The 22446-nt window shown below is 39.0% G+C and overlaps 1 protein-coding gene across 1 annotated transcript in view; it reads left to right on the top strand.

Moving 5' to 3' along the window:
- KDM5B (lysine demethylase 5B) overlaps positions 1 to 21450 on the top strand; it is a 59594-nt gene extending 38144 nt beyond the window's left edge. Inside the window, exons 18-27 of the mRNA XM_085307676.1 lie at positions 2652 to 2766; positions 5577 to 5932; positions 7545 to 7683; positions 10491 to 10670; positions 11614 to 11772; positions 13596 to 14081; positions 17369 to 17480; positions 18838 to 18992; positions 19523 to 19849; positions 20572 to 21450. Of these exons, the coding sequence (XP_085163802.1) occupies positions 2652 to 2766; positions 5577 to 5932; positions 7545 to 7683; positions 10491 to 10670; positions 11614 to 11772; positions 13596 to 14081; positions 17369 to 17480; positions 18838 to 18992; positions 19523 to 19849; positions 20572 to 20709 (2167 nt within the window). The 3' untranslated portion in view covers positions 20710 to 21450. The remainder of the gene's footprint in view (positions 1 to 2651; positions 2767 to 5576; positions 5933 to 7544; positions 7684 to 10490; positions 10671 to 11613; positions 11773 to 13595; positions 14082 to 17368; positions 17481 to 18837; positions 18993 to 19522; positions 19850 to 20571) is intronic.
- Positions 21451 to 22446: the final 996 nt, after the last annotated feature.

Here is a 22446-nt window from a genome sequence, read left to right as displayed (position 1 = left end):
GGTATATTGTAGCTTGGCACTCTCTGTGTTCTTCTGGTTTTATAAAGGCTGACTTTGAACTGCTTTGACAGCAAAATACTCAGCTGCTACTTGGACTTTAGCTACACCTTTCCTTTTAGCTAATTATCTTTGGATCAGTCTTTGCAGCAAAGACTTGATACTTGCTAAACATTCATACTCACCCTCTTGCAAACACAAGAGGATAAAGCCTCTATCACATCAACAGTAAAATATTTTAATAAGAAATGAAAAATTCAGCATTCCAACAGACATGATTTTTGCCAGACAGATAATTCCTAACCCTGAGGTCCATGGTATACTTATCAAAGTACTTGTCTACTCCTAATCTCTTTCTTCATTCAGCCTTGAGCCRGTTCTCATTCTGGCGTTCCTAGTCAGTGTGTTCTCCCAACTAGACCTTGGTATTTGCTCAGTCCTCCAAATGATGGACTTCAAGTCCCAGCCAGGCCATTTGCAGGTGCTCTGGTCCATAGGAGCTCTTTCAAGGGTTTTCTCTTCTCTTATCTGTCTGAGTTTGCTTGGCCTGGAAGGAGGTGTAGTGATTTTTATCTTCATTTCCTTGACCAGGTCTGTTCTTTTGTCACTGTGATATTATACCAGCCTTTCTCATAGTGTATTGGCCAGCTCCTTCAACACTGCAAACTGTGATGAATAATCCTCCCAGTGTAATGCCACCCAGAATCAAGACAGTGTTTGGATTACGTTTCTGATTTGCTCTAAAAGCCTTTCATCATAGCCAGTCCATTTCTCTCTTAGTGTTTTAGTGCCATATGCCTGGGACAAGTTCAGTTGCATGTCTTCAAAGCTGAAAGTTTTAAAATCCAATGTTATTTGATGGATATTTTTTTCCCCTAGAAGACTGGGGAAGGGGATGTAGGTAGCCGATGTGGGAAGATGCAATAAAGAGACTAATCTGCTTAAAACCTAAATAGGTGTAGTATCAAATACAGTTTTATATGCGTGAAGTCACATATCTGCAGGACTTAAGGCAGCCTCCATCACATTGGCTGTTGTGTATTGATTATGGACTGAGTGTATTCTTCTGATCCTTGATTTGGAAGAATCATATAGTAAACTTAACTGGAAATATTATCCCTATTAATCACGTAGCCAGTGCTATTCAGGGATTTCCTCCCATATAGTAATCAGAACAGTTCTTGGAGAGAGAAAGACTGAGATACGATGAATATTCTCTGAGAGTAAATCCTATGACTCTTGCTCACCTTCTTGTTTATCTGAAATACCTGAAGAAATGCAGGTGGGTTGTACTTCCCTATTGGGTTTAATTCTTATGATGATGGGTGATTAAGCAGTAGATACTATTTTGAAGATTGTTCTGTGAACAGCCCTCTGAATTGGGCCAAGGGACAGCATAGCCCTCCTTCCTGTCTGAGCTTAGCACATAGTTGATATTGGGAGGGTAAAGTATGACAGTAGAGCAAGTAAAAAGTGATGCTTTCACTATCCCCCTCTCGCCTTCTCTAGGCCTCATGGTATCTTGGCTGATCCTTAGAGTCTCCAGGAGTTAAGAGAGCTAGTACATCTTTGTGCTTAATGACCTGAACTTTTGCTCCTCTGGAATGCCTTTCTAAAATCATGTATTCTCTTGTTATCAAAAACTTCCTGTAACAGCCAACTTTGCAGTTTAGTTTTGTGTTTTATGTGTATTTATATTTATACATATATTTACACACGTGCATGTATAAATTTTTTGTAAGGTTTTGTCATTTTGTGGAAGCTACTGCAGAATTTCAACAAATAGTAGTAGAGCACTGTAGACCTTAAAATAGCCTATATTGTACCTCAGACTTTGAATTCATTTTGTTGCCTGTTATTCAACTTACTATGGATTTTGAAACTCCCAATGTGATTTTTATATGCATGTCTCTTAAATATACCTATTTTTAATACAGAATGGTAAAATTAATACTTTCTTCATAGGGTTCCTATTCCAGTCATGCTGGCATATCCTGTTGAGATGTTGTTTTTCTCTTTTATTTAAATGACATATTGTGGATTAAATTGAATCCAGCGTTGTAAGAGGTTTCTTTCCTTTTCTGCTCAGGATACTCAGATTAGTTAATATTGGCTTGTGTTTAGAGGGGTTTTTAATATTAGCCAGTTTGGTAACACTTATAAGCCACTCATTTTATATGAAGCTTTTAAATAAAAATGGAAATGATGATTGCAGCATWGGGAGGATTTTTCAGACGTGCCTACACGACTGTGAGTATAAATCCCATTCAAAATCGGGATTTGTTCTCTTTTGGTATGGACATGGGGAAGGACTGACCACAATAGCTGTTGCAACATAACGGCATAGTTTGTCCACAGTTGCTTTGTGTTCTGCAAAAAAGCCTGATTTTATTCCATAATAACAAGTGTGCTTTCAAAGCTGAGCAGTTGTTCAAGAGTATTACTTAATATGAAAAAGTTTTTTCAACAATAGTTTATCCTGCTGTAGCTAACTCAGTTTTGCCATCGTGTAAGCCCTAAGCTGCTTCGATACTTTTGAATGTTGCATTATCTCTGAGTAAAGTTTGAGTTAGAAGAAACCATAAGCAAATTTTTGAGAAGTTTGGATGTTGTTTTAGTGACACACAGCAAAGCTGAATTGTGTGTAATTGCAGGTACCGCTCTGGAGGAGGAAAATCTCAAAATCAGCTGACTGTGAATGAGCTACGGTTGTTTGTAAGACAACTCTGTGCTCTACCCTGTGTGCTCAGTCAGACACCATTACTGAAGGTAATTTGGAAAACTCTAGGGTAAAAAATTCAAGCATGTGTCATAGTGATTTATTTAGACTTCATTAATTTGTTATCATGCTATTTGCTCCAAGAATAAATACTTTTCAATTAGCAGGCCTGGATAACTTGTACTCATGAGTTACTGAAGAACTGAGATCTCTGACCCACTGGTGTCCATTTTCAGAAGATTTTATACTGCATGGGGGAACTAAAATGTTAGGGTTATACAAAGTAGTGCAAAAAAAAACCAGTAGAATGACCTGGGTAACTACAGCTCAAAAGTTTGGAGTCAGTTAACTAGTCTCCTCTTAACAATAAAGTCAGTTTTGTATGAGAATAATTGAAATTCAGTAATGCTCTGAGTGGCAGTTCTCACATTCATACCACTTTCCTTCTTTGTAGATGTAATCTGTTGTCAGCTTTCTCGTATTCTGTTAAACAGATAACTCCTTATGGTATCAACCACAGTACAGGGAACCCTTGCCAAAGCTACTAACCCGGGCTACTTAAATACCTGTTCTAGCAGTGCATCTGCTGCTGAAGTTGTGCAGGCTTTCTGGAGATGTCTCCCATGACCATCAACTAGTGATGTTTATTCACCATCTACTCACCAGCTGGAACTGTTCTCAAGTTGAAAATATTTCAGAATTTGATTTCAGGACTTTCCAAAGTATTGTTTATACCACTGGGGGATGATTGAAGAAAAGGAGCATAACTTCTGGGTAGCTGCAACTCCTGTCTTAGAGAAGAATGTCTTTAGCTGAAACTTAAAACCAAGAAGTGCAGTGGCACACTCCTGCAACCATCTCTTCAGTGTCCGTAGACACAAAGCTGAGCAACCAGATGGTATCATGTAGATTCCAGTTTGAATAGTAGTAAAAGTGTGGAGAACCAGTTCAACTCAGCTTTATGGCTATGGTTTTTGAAGCTCTAACAAGTTTAGAATATATGATTCAGATTCACTAAAATCCTATWTACAATTATTCATTTATAGCATTGTAACTCTGTGAAGTTACCTAACTGTTTAAAATGTAGAAGTTCAGAAGTGCCAGACACGCAAACAGTTGTTCTTATCTATCTGGTGTTCTTGAACAGAAAAACATCAAAGATGTATAGTCAGACTGTTCTTTTATATCACTCTCAACATTTTTAAATTATATATAGTCATATAAATTAAGCTGCTAACATAAATGACCAGCAGTTGCTGGAGGTTGGTTCACAATTTAATCTCGCTCTAAAAAGGCTTTATTTCYATTATGGGTGAGATTGCCTACCAGCAAACAGCCTCATTGGCAAAATACCAAGAGGTGTGAAAGAAGAACTTGCTGTTAAAAGGCATTTTGGGTAGTACTACAAGCGTTGGGCATGATAGCCAGATACATAATAATTCCAGCCTTACCATTGAGATTATTCAGGCTAATTGTCCTAGGTGAAGTGCAAACAGCCACAGATTTACCTTTTGGGAGTAATTAGCTTTTGATCATATGGAGAGAGATAAGGTGTTGCACTGTCTGAAGGAGTAAAACGTGGTCTTTGGCTTACTGGAACTGTGTGTTTCAACTCAAAAAACCTCATCACTGCAGCAATCTCACTTCAGAAATGAACCACAGCAGCTTCTGGCCCTTCCTGGCATTCTTCAAAGCCATTTTTTTTTCAGTGATATTCTTCAGCTTTCTTCCTTAACCATTTCAAAACAAGACTAGAAAACAATACTAATGGAACATTTAATTTTCCTGTCAGTCCTTTTTGTTACTCTGAATTTGACATCCCTCTTTTGCTTCAAAGGAGTTTTGAGTGGAGTTATCTAGTACTATGGATCCTCAAGTTAGTGGATGACATTAGGTATGAGGAGATGCTGAGGAAGCTAGATTTCTTCAGCATGGAGAAGAGAGGGCTGAAAGTGTGAGGAGTGGTTCTGATTACTGATTTCACCCACCTAAAGGGATGTTTCAAGAAAGGTGGAGTTGGACTTTTTCTGGAGGTGTACCATGAAAGAACAAGAGGCAATGATCGAAGTTTTAGTGAGGGGAATTCCAGCTGGATATAAAGAAAAAAATATTTGCAATATGGATGGTCAAACACTGAAACAGACACTCAAAGAGGCTGAGGAATTGCTGTCCTTGGAGGTTTTCCAAACTCAGTGGACTGAGTCTTGAGGAACCTGATACAAGTCTGAAGTTGGCCMTGCTCTTAACAGGAGTTGGAACTCAACACATCCACAGGATTCTTCCAAACAGAATTATTCTGTAATTCCACATATTCTCCCCTACCATTTAGTGTATTGAGTTCAGTGAATTTGAATGCCTCACTGTAGCAAAGTGTCTTTTTTTTCTACCTACTCTCTACGCCTATGAGAGTCAAGTGAGAGCATGGGATATTACAGGAAAATAGTAATGTTTCTGGCATCCTGCAGTGCTGCAGCAGGTAGGACTTGAGAAGCCAGGCAGAGAAGGGGATTGAGAGAGTGAGCTAAGGGGGAGACTTGGGGGAAAACGGAATGTCTGGAAGGCAGACAAGTGATCTAATTATCTTTTCACCTCAACTTGTACAGAGTAAACCAAAACCGTTACAGCAGCACTTTTTTCTTACTGACTAGAACTGAACTTTCCTAAATTCCTTTTTTTGAATATCTGCTTTATGTTGATTATACACTATTTAAATGTTTTAAATTTCATAATTTGACTTTCACATTATGTGCGTTGCAACATAGTGTTTGCCAGGAAGGTTATTAGTAATGTTTATAARTTTAAGAGATTTGGCTGTGGGTTTCTTTCTTCTGTTTCATTTTATTGTATTTGTTTATTTCAGGACCTTCTTGATCGTGTGGAAGCTTTCCAACAACATAGCCAGAAACTCCTCTCTGAAGAAATGCCGAGTGCTGCAGAACTTCAGGAGCTGTTAGATGTCAGCTTTGACTTTGATGTTGATCTTCCCCAACTTGCCGAGCTACGGATACGCCTGGAACAGGCACGCTGGCTAGAGGATGTGCAGCTGGCTTCTTCAGACCAAAACTGTCTTACTCTAGATGATATGAGACGTCTTATAGATTCAGGTGTTGGATTAGCTCCCTACCCAGCAGTTGAGAAAGCAATGGCAAAACTACAAGAACTCCTTACTGTATCTGAACATTGGGATGACAAAGCCAGAAATCTGATAAAGGCCAGGTAAACCTAAATATTAGTGCTACATTTTACATTTGGGATCCTAAACCAAGCTATTGATTCATTATATTCACCTGTAACTTCCTACTTTTTATTCACTTAGTGGTGTATACTACACAGAGTATCACTGATCCAATTAATGATAGTATTGCATGAAAATTCTTATTGTTAGATGACCATGCTGTTTCTATTTTTTTCAAAGGGGGAAAAAGAGAGGGAGAAGTTAAAAAYAATAAAAATAATAATTTTTAATAATAAATATTAAAAAAAAGATAAAAGCAGCAAATGATGTAGGCATGTATGTAGTCTCAGTATGTCAAATGATGCTTAAGAGTGTAAGAAAGCTGACATCAATTTAAACTGTTTGATACCAGTAACGTTCCCTCAGGAACGTGCTCTTTCACAGTAGTTCCCTGAGCTGTTTTAAGATGGAAATGGCTGGCTTTATTGCTGAAGGGGCTCCCTTTTGTTGATCCAGTCTGCCATGTGGAGGCAAATACTCAYCCCATCCTGAAAGGACCATGATATTTGGGGAATGAGAGACTGAGGGAAAGCAAGACTGCTTCTTCAAAATCAGTGTTGGCTTGCAGTGCTTGTGGTGCTGCAGTATCTTAGTACAAGTCCTCCTTTTGTTAAAAGGGAAAGGCACCTTTTCCTTCCTTTCTATCTTCTTCATTCCCCCGGTATCAGACAGCAGTGTGGACATCCAGATGGAGTCCACACAGCTGTATACTGTTATTTGATGGACTGTTTCTAACATTGAGGAGATTCATCCAGGTCAGTTTGTGCAGGGAAGACAGAAATGAGCCAGATACATCCTTATGGAGAAAAAGGTTGATGTTTTTTGGTTTGACCTTCTGATTTAAAAACTAAGAAAGTGAGGGAACACAGTCTACTTGAAATTTAGAAAGGTGGCTTAAACTTGTATGTGAAGTGTCTTTCCTCAGTCTTCCTAATTTTTTTTTCCAACCTCATAATCATGAGAGCATTTGAGCATTTCTTACCCATTAATAATAGCCATGCTATTTTAAAATAATAACTTCGTAAAGCATAAAACTGGAATAAGCTTGGTGTTACCCTCCTCCTCCAAAATAGAAGTGTAGTTGACTTCGTATCTTTTTAAAACATCAGAATGAAATTTTAAAATACAGAAAAGCTACCTCCTCCTTTTTAACTTTCTAGAGTGGAGTCTCTTAGCTGATACTGTTTTGGGGTTCAGTGTGCTTTTGAGAATCCAAGGGACTATCAGAGAGCTCCATTCAAAAGTTAGTGAATGTTAAATCTCCTTTGAGCCCAAATTTATAAATATTTAGAAATAATACATCCTACCAGGCCATGTTTAGTCTCACTCATTCGGTTGAATCTACATTTTGCTTTATCAAAAATAAAGTGTTATGCAGCAAAGTATAACAGTTTTTCTTAATATTTTTAGCATTTTTATTACAAGTCTTTTGGAAAAAAGTACACATTTCTAAAAACCATAGCAGTAATCATCTCTACTGCTGGACAGAACATCTGCATTTGGTGTTACCTTTTGATTTTTTTAAAAAATGAATTAGTGGAAGAGCTTCAAATGCATAGTGGTGTTTTACATTCTGAAATGTTTTATTTATAGACCACGGCAGTCACTGAGCAGTCTTGTAGCAGCAGTGAGAGAGATAGAAGAGATTCCAGCATATCTCCCAAATGGTGTTGCACTGAAAGACACAGTACAGAAGGCCAAAGATTGGTTGCAAGAAGTGGAAGCGTTGCAGGTAGGTAAAATACATTGCTTAGTTTTCAGTGAGCGATACTAACTGCTGTCAGATTACTGCTCTGTTGTGTTGCACTTAGTGCTTCAGTATCCTGCTGAATTGAGGATGCTTAATCTGTAACAATTGTTGACTTAGGCATGGGGCAGTTACACTCTAATGAATGCTCTCATTTTTACTTCTGTTTCTGGGCCTGATTTAGATTGTTTCACCTCTGCAATTAAGTGATTGCAATAAATCTATAAAGGAACTATTAACAAATCTAAAGTTTAAAACATACAGTATTACAGAACTTTACCTTAAGGTAAGTTTTGCAGAGTCACTAGTGACAACAGTCATATTACTTGTTAATTGTACTTTCATGCACCATTCTGCAGCTGAAAAAAAAGTATTACTTTTGTAGAATCCTTATAAACATCAATTTCTTTTAAATAAGGTTAAATGTTTTGCATGCTGGTAAAAGTCATTTTGGTAGGACTATTCAACAACTGTCCTAACTTAAAGGAATGTTTCTTATTTTGAGATAGCAGGCTTTTTAATGGCACTAGCAAGCTAAAGAACAACTATAGTAAAAGATGATTGTCATCTTACTGCACTCCTATATAGTACAGCATAGAAGAGGTGACACAATCAAATGTTCTGCTTGTTGATTCAGGAATAAACAAATTTAAAGTATTTAAAAATCACAGACTATCTTCTCTCAGCCAATGTTTGCTTGGCTAAACAAACTGTTTTCTTTTAAATTCTTCTCAAAAAATAGACCTTCTTTTTCCTGAGTAGACAAGTGCGGTATCCTTGCATTTTCTTGAGTTTCAAATGCACCTTTCTGGAGCATGACCAAAGCCATGGTCTGCTGTATTGCAAGTGAGGTCTGACCAAGACTTGACATAAACTTAGTTGAAATACCCCTTCTGAGGCACCTTAGAATTGATTTGGTGTTTCCACAGCATCATAGTGATATTTCAAATATCTTGTTTTTAAGAAGTAGACTCTCATCTGTCTCCTTCTCCCCATCTCCCACCTCCCTCCCCCTCTTAAAAAAAAAAAAAAAAAGAAAAAAAAAAGAAACATATGATGAGTTCCTTCTTTAGAGAGAAAATCCTGTTTCTGTTGCTCCAGTCCTAATGGATTTGGTGGTTCTTGTATAATACTCAATTGTCCTCTGTATTAATGGCATCTGCCAAGTTTCTTTCATTACTCTATTACATTATTATCAGTTCTTTTTTTTTGTTGCCAAGATCACTAATGAAATATTAAGGATGATCGCTATCAAGGCTGTCCCTTGTTCTCTTGGCTGTATAGTCAGCCTTTGATTTGATAGATTAAAATACTTGCTACAAAATCTGTAACTTTGTAGTAGCTAAGTCAGAAATGCGAGATGGAAATTACTTGCTTTCCTCTTCTTCTTTCCCTCTTCTTTCCTTCTCTTCCGTTTTTTGAGATTTCTTCCAATTTTGTATGATATCTATCTTTGCATTCTGAAATACATCTTCAAATGAGCTGAATGCTAATGGCAGAGAGAGAACACAAGAATCTGTTAAAAAAAAATGCTTAAAAGTTTTCACCTTGGCTTCTGGTAATTCTCCTTTTTTTCTGGACAGTTTTCTTTCTGAATCCTTTCTTGTATTTTTAGGTTCGTTGCTTATTCTGCTGCTCAGTGGTAGCTAACTCTTCTCGCTGCCTATTTCCTCTCATATGTTAGCAGTAGTGTTTATGCAGCCAGACAACATGCTAGTCCAAGCCCAAGTAAGTAATTGTAGGCTAGGTAATCTCTTTGAAGTGCTTCACTGCTCAGTCTCACAAGAACTAGTGCAAGGGGCCAGTGGGACTGCACAAATCAGGAAAAGGTGGGACTCTCACAGCCCTGCCTGGAAATTTTGGCATAAGTTGATTATTATTTTCATATTAGTTGTTCTGATATTTTCTCCATAAAGTCAACTCTGACTTGATCTACTAATATTTTCAGGCCACTCTGACCTCTCCTGGGGTTCTTGCACTGAACTTTTATTTAAAACTTTAAATGAGAACTTCTTAACTGAAAGAAATTTTAGATGTCCTTGCTTTTAAAATTTTGACTTTGTTTGAGGGTTGTCTTGAGAGGGCTTAAGTGAGTTGTTCTTGGCCTTCACTAACGTCTAATTTTTCTTTCTGATGTCCTGCCTACTGAATAGGGGGAAGCATGTGTCTGTATATACCAAGTATTTCCTTCATTTGCTTAATTCTGTGAAGATTTTAGTAAATGCCTGAAGTCACTGTGACTTCTAGGAAGTTCTTAGTATCTGTGCTTTTGAGTTGTATTGTTAGCTATTTTGAGGTTATTCTGGATGAATAATTCTTAACTTCAGTCCCAAATCACTTACCAATTTTAGAAATTAGCTATCAGTCCTACATTATTGCTGGACTTCTCATAACTATGTCACTTTAAACAAACAGAGGTTCCTTTCAAGGGGCATCTTGGATACTTCTCACTCTTGGTGAACCAGGGACTGGGTTAGATTTGCCTTCTGGGTATTTTTCAAAATAAATTTGGTTTTGCACTGTGAATGGAGATTGTTAGATTTGGGTTTGGTATATTGCTGGCAAATTTTTAAAATTGTCTCTTGGTAAGTATTTTCTTTTTAATTCTTGTGTGAATGAAAAGATTGAGTGTTGAAATAATGGGTGAAATAATGGGTAATAAAGTGACTGAAGTGTTCAAGTAAATTGTATTTTTGCAAGCTCTACCTTCGGTTAATATACGTGACAATGTCATCCATAGAGATGGTGTGTCTTATGTACATGAAGCAACTCTTTAATTTGTAATCTGGCAGGTTGGAGGACGTGTACCTGTGCTAGACACACTAGTGGAACTTGTCACAAGAGGTCGATCTATTCCAGTGCATCTGGACTACTTACCAAGGCTTGAGTCCTTGGTGTCAGAAGTTAAAGCGTGGAAGGAGTGTGCAGCTAACACATTCCTGTATGAGAACTCCCCATACTCTCTTCTAGAGGTAAGAGATCTTGGCTCTGTGGATCACCATTGATATCATGGCAAAAGCACATCAGAGCTGTGGGTATTAACACATGAAGGAGCTGTAATTTGACATAAAATATTACATATATTTGCAAAATATTTTATGATCATATTACATATCTTAAATTAATTCCATTTTTATTAGATTGATCTGTGCTTTTAATAATTATTTTGAACTTTTAAAATGGTTAAGATTTAACTAGACTTTCTATTTTTTCCTTAATCACTGGCTAGTAAGAGAGAATCTTGTGCCACAGTCTGACATTTTTGATACAAATGTAGGAATATTGACATGTTTGTGTCACTGAATTTACTTTAGTGTATCGGGCTTTAGACTGCATCAGCTCAAGCGTGGGTTCATATCYGATTCATCCACATCAGCTCTGGTGACAGCAAGGTCTTATGGCTGGGCTGTGATAAGGGTGAGACTGTAGCTGCTTTAGCTGGCCCTCTAAATCTGTTGCTGCATGTATGTCAACACCTGCAGTTTTTCAGCAATTAACGCTTTCTAGCCTTTGCTAAACTTTTTTTTTCTTTTTTTTTTTTCCCCTCCTCTCAAGCCTGGTTTTCTCCCTCAGGAGAGATTCAGGAATGTATGCAGCCTGTGGAATTCTATACTGTTTCCCAAGGCTTGCAGCTTAAATAAAATGGAGGCTATTCAGTGCATTAGCAGTCTCTGTATACCAGCAAGCTACATGAAATGTGCAGGTGGTTGCAGTCTTTTCCACTTCATGAAGCTGGATTTTTAATCTTCTAGCTCTCCTTCTTTTCCAGATAACTTCCTCCACCCACCCCAACCCCAAAATCTTTGATGGGAAAAACTACAGGAATCACTGTTCTAAACAATCATGTTTGGCTGTGTTAGAGCAGGATGAATGCATTAAAACGTTGCAGACAGTACTGCTTTTTCTGTCCATTAGGTGTTGTGTCCACGATGTGATATTGGAATGTTGAATCTTAAAAGAAAGCAGAAGAAATTAAAGGAGCCAGTGCCAAGTGGAAAGAAGAAAAGCACTAAGCTAGAGAGTCTGAGTGACTTGGAAAGAGCGCTCTCTGAGAGCAAAGATACTGCATCAGCGGTATGTGATTTAAGTTTGTTGTTTTTTGAGGTGGAGTTTCTTCTACGTTATTCTCCCTTCAGATCGTTAGTTGTGTTTGCGTCTCTTGTGTGGGAGTGTTATATTTCACTCTTCTTGCTCTGGTTTCCTTCAGAAGGACTTCTACAACTGTGCTTTTCTGTCCTTGTTTATGACTTCCCAAAACTGCACTTAGTGGAAGAAATCTGTGTCTTTATGCATACGGTAATCTTACAGTTTGTAAGGCCGTATCTATAAACTAAAAAACCTTAATAAAGACTGTTTTCCCAAGTCTGATCCTTTCGCAGAGCATGGTTAACCCAGTGTCATTTATAATTAAAACAAACACCATAAATAATTCAAGAATATCTCATACATTATGAAGTCAGTAGAACACTAGTTCTGCACGGAGCTAACTTGGTCACTGATGGTGCTTCAGCCCAAAAGACCAAATTCACAGCCTTCACCATGGTCAGATTAATCAGTGTCCCATGAGGAGGTCTGTGGGACAGCACTGGAGTGGTTTTGCAGGGTTTGAATATAATTACTCATTTATTTGTGGGACATTTCAATTCTGACTTAGGGCAGCTACTTGAAACCTGTATGTTAAGTTCTTTTTTTTAGCCTCTCCTCTTAGTAAATCCAGATTTGTAGACAGAGTACTTAGGAAAGCTGGAAGGAGAGAATGGGTCGTTGGAATCATACACCCTCCTTCACTTTGGTTAGATAAGTTGTCATTGACAGTTCGGGTATTGAAAGACAAAGATACTCGCATGGACTGCAACCAGGAAAATATATTTTACTGTATCAGCTTTTGCTTCTGACAGGAGAAAAGAATCTTATTTATAATCAAATGAGTCTTTCTGGAGGATTTGTATACTTCTGCAACCAAACATTATAGCTGCAATGCTTAATAGCCTTGTTCATAAAATATTCTAGTATGCTGTGTACAAGTTCCATATCTGCCCACACTGAATGCATTTGTCTAATCTTTGCATAACGTAGTTTTCTCTAGTCATCGCATTTCAAAGCCATGATGTCTGATGTAATCATTTTGTGTAAATTTATATGCCTGTTACTCTGCTTACTCTCCTGTGTATATTTGTTTTTAAATTCTCCATAGTTTTGTTTTATATATAATAGTTGCAGCTGCAGTTAATAGTCTTTATTAAAAACTGAGGTATATTGCTATCTTTAATAGTGGACAACACTAAAGATTCCTGAAAAAAGATTTGAGTAGATGTAAAAAGGGCAAACCACACATTCAGAAGTGCACCTAAATACCACTTGGTGCTTACAGACACCAGAGTAAATACATAGTTAGTGTATGACTGTGTATGTAATGCACGTATGAGAGATGAATTTTGTATTCCTGAAAACTGCCAAGATACGTTTTAAGATTAAAAACAATCAGACTAGATATTTGAGAGGCTTCTTCATGGAGAAGTATCCATAAGTCTTGCTTGCTCTTAATTCAGAAATTTAGTGTTTTAATGAAGGTTACATTTTTGTAGTACAAAATGAGAAGRATGTGGAGCAGAGAGGAAAGGAGTTAGAGGTTATTTTTGCAAGGGAGTCAGCTTTACATCTCTGGGCTTGATGAGACAATGGAAGGAAGTTGTGAAGTCCTCCTAACGGCTTCACTCCAAACATTCAAAGCTTTGAAGGGAGGCATGCAAAGGTGACAAACTTTTTAAACATCTGAAATACTTGCTAGCACATCTTAAGAGTGTGATTGTGCAGAGATCACCTTGTTTCTAACGAGTAATCTTGCTTTAGAAATAGTCATCCAGAAATTATATCCCTTTCTTTGAACTCCCTTGTAGATGGCTACACTTGGGGAAGCCCGATTAAAGGAGATGGAAGCGTTGCGTTCTCTTCGAGCAGCAAATGAAGTAAAGGTGCTGTCCAATGAAGAAGATGCAGAAATGAAAGTCTGTCTATGCCAGAAAGAGCCAGCTGCTCCAATGATACAGTGTGAACTCTGCAGAGGGTTCTTCCATACCAACTGTGTTTCAGTGCCCAGCGCTTTGCAGGGACCTCCTGTGTGGCTCTGTCCGCACTGTCATCGGTCAGAAAAGCCACCTTTAGAAAAAATCCTACCATTGCTGGCCTCCTTGCAGCGTATTCGTGTAAGGCTTCCTGAGGGGGATGCTTTGCGGTATATGATAGAGAGAACTGTGAACTGGCAGCACAGAGCACAACAAATGTTATATTCAGGGAATCTAAAACTCATACAAGACAAAGTTGGCTCAGGATTATTGTACAACAGATGGCAAGCCACAGCAGGCCAATTGCCAGAGACAAATAAGGTAAGACTGGGCTGCTTCTGGGTTTCCTGGTTTAGGTGGTATGTCTGTAACACCGCTCTGTTTTGTGGGTCTTGGTTAGGCCACTTTATTATCTGTATCTACATACAAATACTGGTAAGGCAGATCATATCTGTAAAGCAATACATAAACAAAGAATTAGGGTTCTGCCTTGTCAGTTAGCCAGGTTGTGTATGTCCTCCAACAATAACGTAGTGTTCTCTTTCTTCTGGAGTTCTGAGAACTATTACTTCTACAGGGCCTGTTCTCCCTTCTCTTCCTAGTTCCTATGTTCTAACGTGGCAGTAATAATGACAGAGTTGCTGAAGCTATTGTTTCTGAGTGCTCACTGTTTGGTTTATCTTTATATTCTTTACTTGCAAGTATTTCAATGTAATCTTAAATGTTGAGAACTAGAAATGGAGAAAAAAGATTTTCATGCATTACAAACATAACTCACAGGTAAGATTGTTTTCAGCAGGACACCTTCATCCATTACTGCTCCTTCTCCTCCTTTTTGCTTACAGTAAAACTCTCAAGCTGAATCTTCTGTTAATACTGCTTTGAATTAAGCTACAGAAAGTGTTTTAGGTGTGATCTGGAGGGAGTTTCAAGCTTCCTCAAAGAAAGATTTTTCAGCAAAAATGGCAGGGGAGTTGGGAAATGGGTTAAATATTTCCTGAAATAATAAATGGAGAAAAATATGAAATAGAAGGTCTGTGCAGCATAAGGAATATAAAATGCCCCAAAATGAAATGCTCTCCATAGCTTTCACTTTTTGATTGAAACACCTTACTTCTGCTAGTTCAACCTTGTTAAATATAGCCTATGTGTTTGTGTTTTCATGCTCAGTTACGTTAAAACCCCCAAAAAGTGCCATGGATGCTTGAAGAGGCATTGTAGCTGTTTGGTACTCAGATAACTTGACTATACCAAGTTGCTTGTGTAGGCCAATTTTTTCAAATAGGTGAGCCTAATTTTATTAAGTCTATATTTAGGCACCTAGGAGAATCATAGAATCAGTAAGGTTGGAAGGGACCTCTGGAGATCATCTAGTCCAACCTCCCTGCTCGGCAGGGTCACCTACAGCATCTTAGACAGGGTTGCATCCAGGCGGGCCTTGAATATCTCCAGAGAAGGAGACTCCACAACCTGTCTGGGCAACCTGTTCCAGTGCTTCGTCACTCTCACAGGGAAGAAATTCCCCCTCACGTTCAGGCGGAACTTCCTGTGGTTCAGTTTTTGCCCATTCCCGCTTGTCCTGTTGCATGGGACAACTGAAAGGAGATTGTTCCTGTCCCCTTGACACCCTCCCTTCAGGTACTTGGACATTGATAAGATCCCCCCTCAGTCTTCTCTTTCCCAGGCTGAAGAGGCCCAGCTCTCGCAGCCGTTCCTCATAGGGCAGATGCTCCAGCCCTCTGGTCATGTTCGTAGCCCTAAGAATGTCTCAGATAATATAAATCTGGAAGTAATTTTTCACTAGACAAGCTAGCATAGTTGGAAAGAAAAAAAAGATAAGAAATTATAAGCTTCAAAGCTAAATACAGTATAGATAACTTAAGCAGTCAGTTCTCTGTTGAAACTGGGCAACTAATTCACTAAGCCAATTAACTGTGCTGTTGATCTACAGACAAAAACCTTACTTTATGTAGGGATAGCGTAGTTTTACTAGATCAGGATGGTGCCACACAAATGCAACTATACTTCATTAGAGCTAAAAGCTGTATAACCATTTTGTGTGGTCTGGAGCTCAAATTAATAATACTTGCTAAATGAAGGTAACTACAGCAGAACTAGTTCAGGTATCCTTGTGACCACATTTCCCATTTGAGAAGTTCTTGGGAAGCTCAGTGATGACCGCATGTGTCAGGTTGGGTGCTTCACTGAGCCTGAGCTAATAAGTCTTCCTAGAGCCAATAATATTGAGGCAGTTGAGAGATAACATGCTGGAGRCAGCTCAATAAAGGCTCTGAGCCAAAACTTAAGTCTGAATGGACTCAGKTTTTTTTGTCCTGTGAGTCGAGTATCTCAGCATTGCTCTCCTGTCCCATAGCAATCATGTTTTTCCTGTTATCCAGGGTAATCCAATAATCTTGTTCCCCTAGAGAAACTCATAACAGTAACTGCTGGAGTTGGACTTTTTTGGCACTAGGAAAAGTGAAGATGTGGAGCATTTAGCTGTGATTGAAAAATTCAGTTGAAAAACAGCTGTGAGCAATTGATGAGAGTCAGATCTTGAAAGGGGCCCAAACTCTTCAGTATTGAGATAGATGACAATATTTTGAAAGGCATCTAGTGAGATTTTTACAAGTAGTTCYGCAAATTAAGAACCAGCTGCCATTGACCAGCCTTAGAACAGGCATCTGCTATAGCTAAGCTTATTTAGATTGAACTATTCTGAATACAGCAGATAGGGGTTACACAGTTACCTGCTGTGCAGTTGACCTCCCATTACTCATTCCATCTCTTCTATGGGAAATTATCACCACCTCAGCTCTGCTGGTTTAGAGACTAACCTGAGGGAGAGATTATCTGAGCCACTTGACAGAAGTGGATTGGAGTGAAGGTGTTGATAATTTCTAAGAGGGAGGAAGAAGGTAAGGATAGCATGTGGAAACARGTAGCTGATGACAGGCATTATTTGGATATGCTGCAGCTGGAGTAGTTCATCTTGACTGTCTTATGTTTCAAAAGTGTCTTTCTGATATTTTTGAGTCCAAAACTGGCATTTGCTATCTTGCAGTAGTAGCCTTTGCACAAGTGAATGCACATTTCACCATTGGCATGTCTTCTTTGCATGCTGATCTAACAAAATATGCTTCAAAACAGTTTGGTGTCTCATCAGATCAAGACAGATCATTTGGTGTGAGAAATCGCTTCTTTAGTGTACAAAGCGTAAGAAGAAAACTGTAGAATCTACGTTGGGTCAGTTCCAGAGCTGAAGATCTTCTACAGATCAATAATCTATCTCTTAAGTGACTGTGCATTGTCTCTAGCCTACTCTACAAGGCTGCTCTTTTCTGGGAGAAAACGCTGCCGCATGAATGAGGGCTAGTTTCTGATGTCTGTGGAAACCACAATTCACAGCTAAGAATTTTGGCCATAAAATTAYTTCTGCTTATTTCCAGGTTTAAGATGAAGGATTTACATGAATTAAACTGAATGCGTTACAGGAGTAAAAGTTTAAGCAGATCTATGAGAAACAAATTCTGATTGTGTTGCAGTCTTTTGATGTTTTAAAATGAAATATGGAATAAAAGAAAAAAAGTTTTTTTTTTTTCCCCTAGGTTTCCCAAACAATTGGAGCTATGTCATTCTCCATGCCTCGAGACTGGGATAGCAGAACCATATATTTACATTCTTCTTTTTCTATAGGACAACACTGCATCCCCCTTCATGGTTTGTAATCTTCCACTTCACTTTTCTATCTTTGATGTGGAGGGATGTCCTGGTGAACAGAAGATGCTGACTTGCCCTCCAGTTTGAGCTGGGCCTGCTAAGGATAGGAGGCGTGTGACTGTTCAGGGGGTTTAACTCAGCACCTTTCGAACTTAATGTCCAGTTTTGACAGAGGAGTAAATTTCTCAAAGATGTAAAATTCGTTCATCTGTAATGAAAAGATGTGGCAAGGCAGAAGAAGAAATACCAAAGCAGTGCTACAACTGAGAGAAAATCAGTAATTGTTCAGCCCTTATTCATTCCAAGATAGAGCAGTTGGCTGGCCCCTTCCAACATGCGCAGCACACACTGGACTGTGGCAGGCCAAACAGGAGATGTGAGAAAGAAAAATGGATGGGAAAGGAGAGGGGAGAAAATACTGGATTTGTAGGAACTGGGGAAGAATAACACAGGAAAGTAGTGTTGGAGACAACAGGATACTAATCCACAKGATGTCAGTCTACATAACTTTTGCTTACAGAACAACCGTCTGGGTCACAGAGACGTGAGTGTTTCCTTAGCTGCTCTGGCTGCTGATGGAGTCCAGATTAGTCAGCAGCATGTTTTCCATGCCTCCTAGCTCAGAATTTGTGCGTATCAAACTAATAGAGACATGCTACAAATGATATCATGTTAGGCCTGTAAGAAGCTATTTGTTATTTCTTTCCTCTTGATACAGACTGCTGTGCAAAGAACCTAGGTCTAGCCTTGTTGTCCTGTTTTTTGAGTCAGTACTGCTTAGTTTGTATTAATATCACACAAGTCATTTATTTCAGTTTAAAGATACAATTTAAACAAGGCAGTGCTTTTTGGTATTGGATTTAGCTCACAGGCCATATTTGAGTTGTATTGAATACCATATTAAAAAGCTGTGATTTACACAATGATTTTGACTTCCAAAGGTACTGCAAAAGCTTTGTAAGCTTGATAGTATTAGTGGGTGGTGAATGTACAGCAGGAATCGGTTTTAACACTCATCCTCTCAGCTCTCCTTTTCCTCTTTTCTTGGCTTCACTTATGGATTCCGCACAGTGTGTTTACTCACCCACTTATTATATAGTGAGGGGGTCATTACTCAGCAGACTTCCCTTTGCTTGTTTACCTACTTCTGTGCAAGCCTTTCTTTTTAACTTTGCTGTTAAAAACGAGCAGTGAAGAGTGAACAGATAAGAGTTAATTTGTACACTTGCAGATCAGACAGTCTTTCACTGCTTTTTGTTATGTGCTACCACAGAAAAATTTTCATTATCTGTGCAGTTCTCATCAATGCTGACACTGAAGAATTCCTTTTCCTCTCTCTCCCTCCCTCTCATGATAGTCATTAGCACAGAGCTGGATGAGTTGATGATGGAAGCCCAGCTGCTACAGGTTTCTCTGCCTGAAATACAGGAGCTGTACCAGATCCTATTCACAAAGCAAAGCCCTGTTCTGCAAACAGAGCAGAGGTCATCAGTTGGCCCAGCAAATGAAAAGGCAAGTGTCTGGCAATAGCAATGAGATTGGAGTCACTTTTGAGTAGAGGCTCTGGCTGAACTCATAAGCTTTACAATAAGTTTGTGTATGTGTTTGTACTTGCTCAAAAGAGGTTAAGAACTTGATAATTTAAAGAATTTCTTACCTAATGCATTTCTGCAACTTGGATCTTTTTGTCTTCATCCTCTTTATTTAAATGCATCGATTCCAATTTGAATGATGAAKCATGTTCTGCGAATAAGAAGCTTTCCTAGAAAGTTGCCTCTGAAGCAGCAGACTTAGAGACAGGAAATGAGAATCTTTATTCTATAAATTCTGTCATTTGAACGTGACTCTATACTTGGCTTTTGGTTTAAGGTATTAGTGCAAAATGTTTGACAGAGGGTGCTGCTGCCTTTTCATCTGAAGTGAGATGTAGAAGGGGAAGGCAAGCCAGAGAATAACAGAATATAATGAGTGTTATTTGTGTACTTACAATTTTGTATTTCTGTAGTTATGATTATGATTTTACCATTATATCCTTCCAACAGAATGAGTGCTGCCGAGGGAAAAGGGATGGAATTAGTTACATGGAAAGAAAACTAAAAAGGCGTTTTGAAAGAGAGAACTTCTGTGATGAGAAGAGAGCAAGGGTAAAACAAATGAGAACACCAAAAAAGAAGAAACTGAAACTGAATCACTCAAAGGATCTCTGCAATAACAGACTGGAGAGAGAGCGGGAGCGTCTTTTTGAGATGCAGCGTTCCAGTGAAAGCCACTTGTTTCCCTCAGATATGTCATTCTCTGAGCAGGAGGACTCTGAGGATGAAGATGCCATCTGCCCTGCTGTGAACTGTCTCCAGCCTGAGGGAGATGAGGTTAGTAGAGGCAAAGCCACTGTGGGTGTACTGAATGCTGGGATCTAGGATGCTCAACTGCACCAAAATTGTTTCACTATATTAAGTACTCTTTACAAAGAGAGCATGAGGCACTTCAGAAATCTAAGGTACAGCAAAATGACCTGCCTCAGCCCCCTTTGGCAGGCACAGAGACAACATCTGCTACTGTTAGTGCGCTTTTAGGAATGAACCTTYGCACTGTCTCCCAGAGCAGCAGTTCAGCTGGGAATGAGGAAGGCAGGTAGACATCAAAACATCTGCATGGATCGGAGGAGATGGGGGTGAGCAGACAGCATATTCATCTGTGCTCTTGAGATATGGGTGGGTTAGACTTTGTGGATCCTAACCTTTATGTGGACTGGCACAGTGTMTTAAAGCTTTGCACAGGTGTTTCCATACTGAAAATGAAAAAGGACATCTCCAGCCAACTGGGAAGATCGTAGTGAAATTGCCATCTCTAAGCTTACTATAGGTGGGGAAGTAACAGGAGGAATGAGGGAAGTGTACCCTCCTCTCAACTTTAGAGGAGCTGGGTAGCAGGAGTCCAGAGGATGATGAGCATAAGGTGAACATCCAGCATTAGTCAGTTGTAGAATGGGACATAATTTACTCATATAAATAGATTAAAAGCACCAGAATAACTAATAAAACTGCATTTATTTGGTTGCTCTCTGAATACCAGTGTGTCTGTTCTTGATTAGGTGGATTGGGTCCAGTGTGATGGCAGCTGCAACCAGTGGTTCCACCAGGTGTGTGTGGGYATCTCTCCAGAAATGGCAGAGAAAGAAGACTACATCTGCATGAGCTGCACTGGGAAGGACTCTCAATATCGGAAGTAAACTCCCTATAAAACATTCAGGACTTGAGTAAAGAAGGTTATCAGAGTTTCTCCGCAAAGCCACAGGGGCTGGTTTAAGAGCCAGACTGCAAATGGTGCTACTTCTATCCTCATGGGATTATTTTCCAGAACTCAAAATAATTTTTGACACTTTTGTATTTTCCCTTGATCTGTTTGTGGTTGTTGAGGTTTGAAATGCTGACTGTTTAGCAGGGGTTTCCACCAACTTGGAAGGCATTTGAAACATGCACCTTTTATTGTACAGCATTAAATTACCTCTCTGGGATTTACCGGCATATTTAATTCAGCTTGGTTTAGGTGCAAAAAAAAAAAAAAAAACTGCACCATGAATTTTCCAATAAATCCTCTTTTGAGGAGATCCCTGTTTACTCTGTTAACTCTTTGAAGACTTTAGTTTTTTTCCACTTTGTTTTTTCGTAGACTAGATTTATTTATCTGAGCAATAACTTCTATGTCTGGTTTCAGTGACTGGAATGACAATTCTGAACAGCGTGTTGCTTTTAGCATTGGTTGATGTACAGAAAGCAAATGTTAGATCCTAGTGTCACTGATGGTCCAGTGATGTAGAAGACAGAAAAAGCTCTGTAAAGTAATTGCCACAGCTGTATTTTGGCTTTCTCCTTTTTTGGGTAGCTTGTATCAAATGTTGCAGTTTATATTGTGGAATAAACCCCTGGTTATGTTATAAAATTAAATGTTGGTGTTTTTAGAGAGCTTGAAATGCAGTTTCATTTCCCTCTTGATTGATCTTGATTGCATTGATGGATTCTCGTACTCTACAGAAATCCCTCTTAAAAAAAAAATCCCTAAATCCAAAAGCTATATTTTCTTACCTTAGTCATAAATTCAGATTTAGGAGGAGAAAGCAGATAAAAATCTTACTCAAACCAGAAGTACTTTTTAAAGTCCTTTTTTTCAAAGCTTTTCCAAAATTGAAGTTGTTTACAGGTTGGGTGTTGGGTGGAATAAAAGGTCGAAACTAAGGTCTGTGATTTGGAGAATTCACCTGGGAAGCGGAAGCATAAGACAGCTTCCTTTGACAGCCTTGTCCTCCTGACTTCTAAAAGAAAGACTTTCCCTCCAGCACATATTGCCAGTTTGTTGGGTACTTGCTGGTGGTCCACAAAGCACTGCCTGGCCACGTGGAGCTTCCTTTTCAGCTGCTTTTGCTTGCATTCAGCTAAGAGCCTGAGGAATGAGGAAATCTCTAGATAGGTTGTGAGTTTATCAAAGACTGTGTTTAGGGACCATAACCAAGGGGGGAAGAAGGGGCTGTGCAGCTGATGGCAGTAAGGTGAGAATGTCCTGGGGAGGAGGGAATAAAACACTCAAGTGGTCTGTGTGTGGATCCCAGAGGAGGAGAACAGGCACAAGAAATGGACAAAAGCCGTATTTAAGTGGAGGAATTGGGAGCACAGGAAAAGAGCAGCAGCRGTTCTTTGTCAGAGGGGGACTAGACCTTTGAAGAGGAGTGGTTATTTCTTTCTTTCARCATGGGCTACACCGTAAATATGTGGAATATAATCACTTCTTTGGAAGTGGACTGGTGCCAGTGATGTGGCCTCCATCATCTGCCAAAGACATAGTGTCTAAAGCCCTAGAAGATGGGAGATCTTTGTGTCTGAGAGAGCATTCTCCTGATGATAGCCCGTCATCACGAAAAATGTAGCAGTACTGGTGTTCCTTCAGCTCCTGATCAAGATAAAGTTGCTAGTAA

This window comes from Rhea americana, unplaced genomic scaffold, assembly GCF_003343005.1.
Source record: "Rhea americana isolate MKP2758 unplaced genomic scaffold, rheAme1 scaffold_261, whole genome shotgun sequence".
Taxonomy (NCBI): domain Eukaryota; kingdom Metazoa; phylum Chordata; class Aves; order Rheiformes; family Rheidae; genus Rhea; species Rhea americana.
The sequence above is the reverse complement of the archived record's forward strand: the minus strand, read 5'-3'. Positions and strand labels throughout refer to the sequence as shown.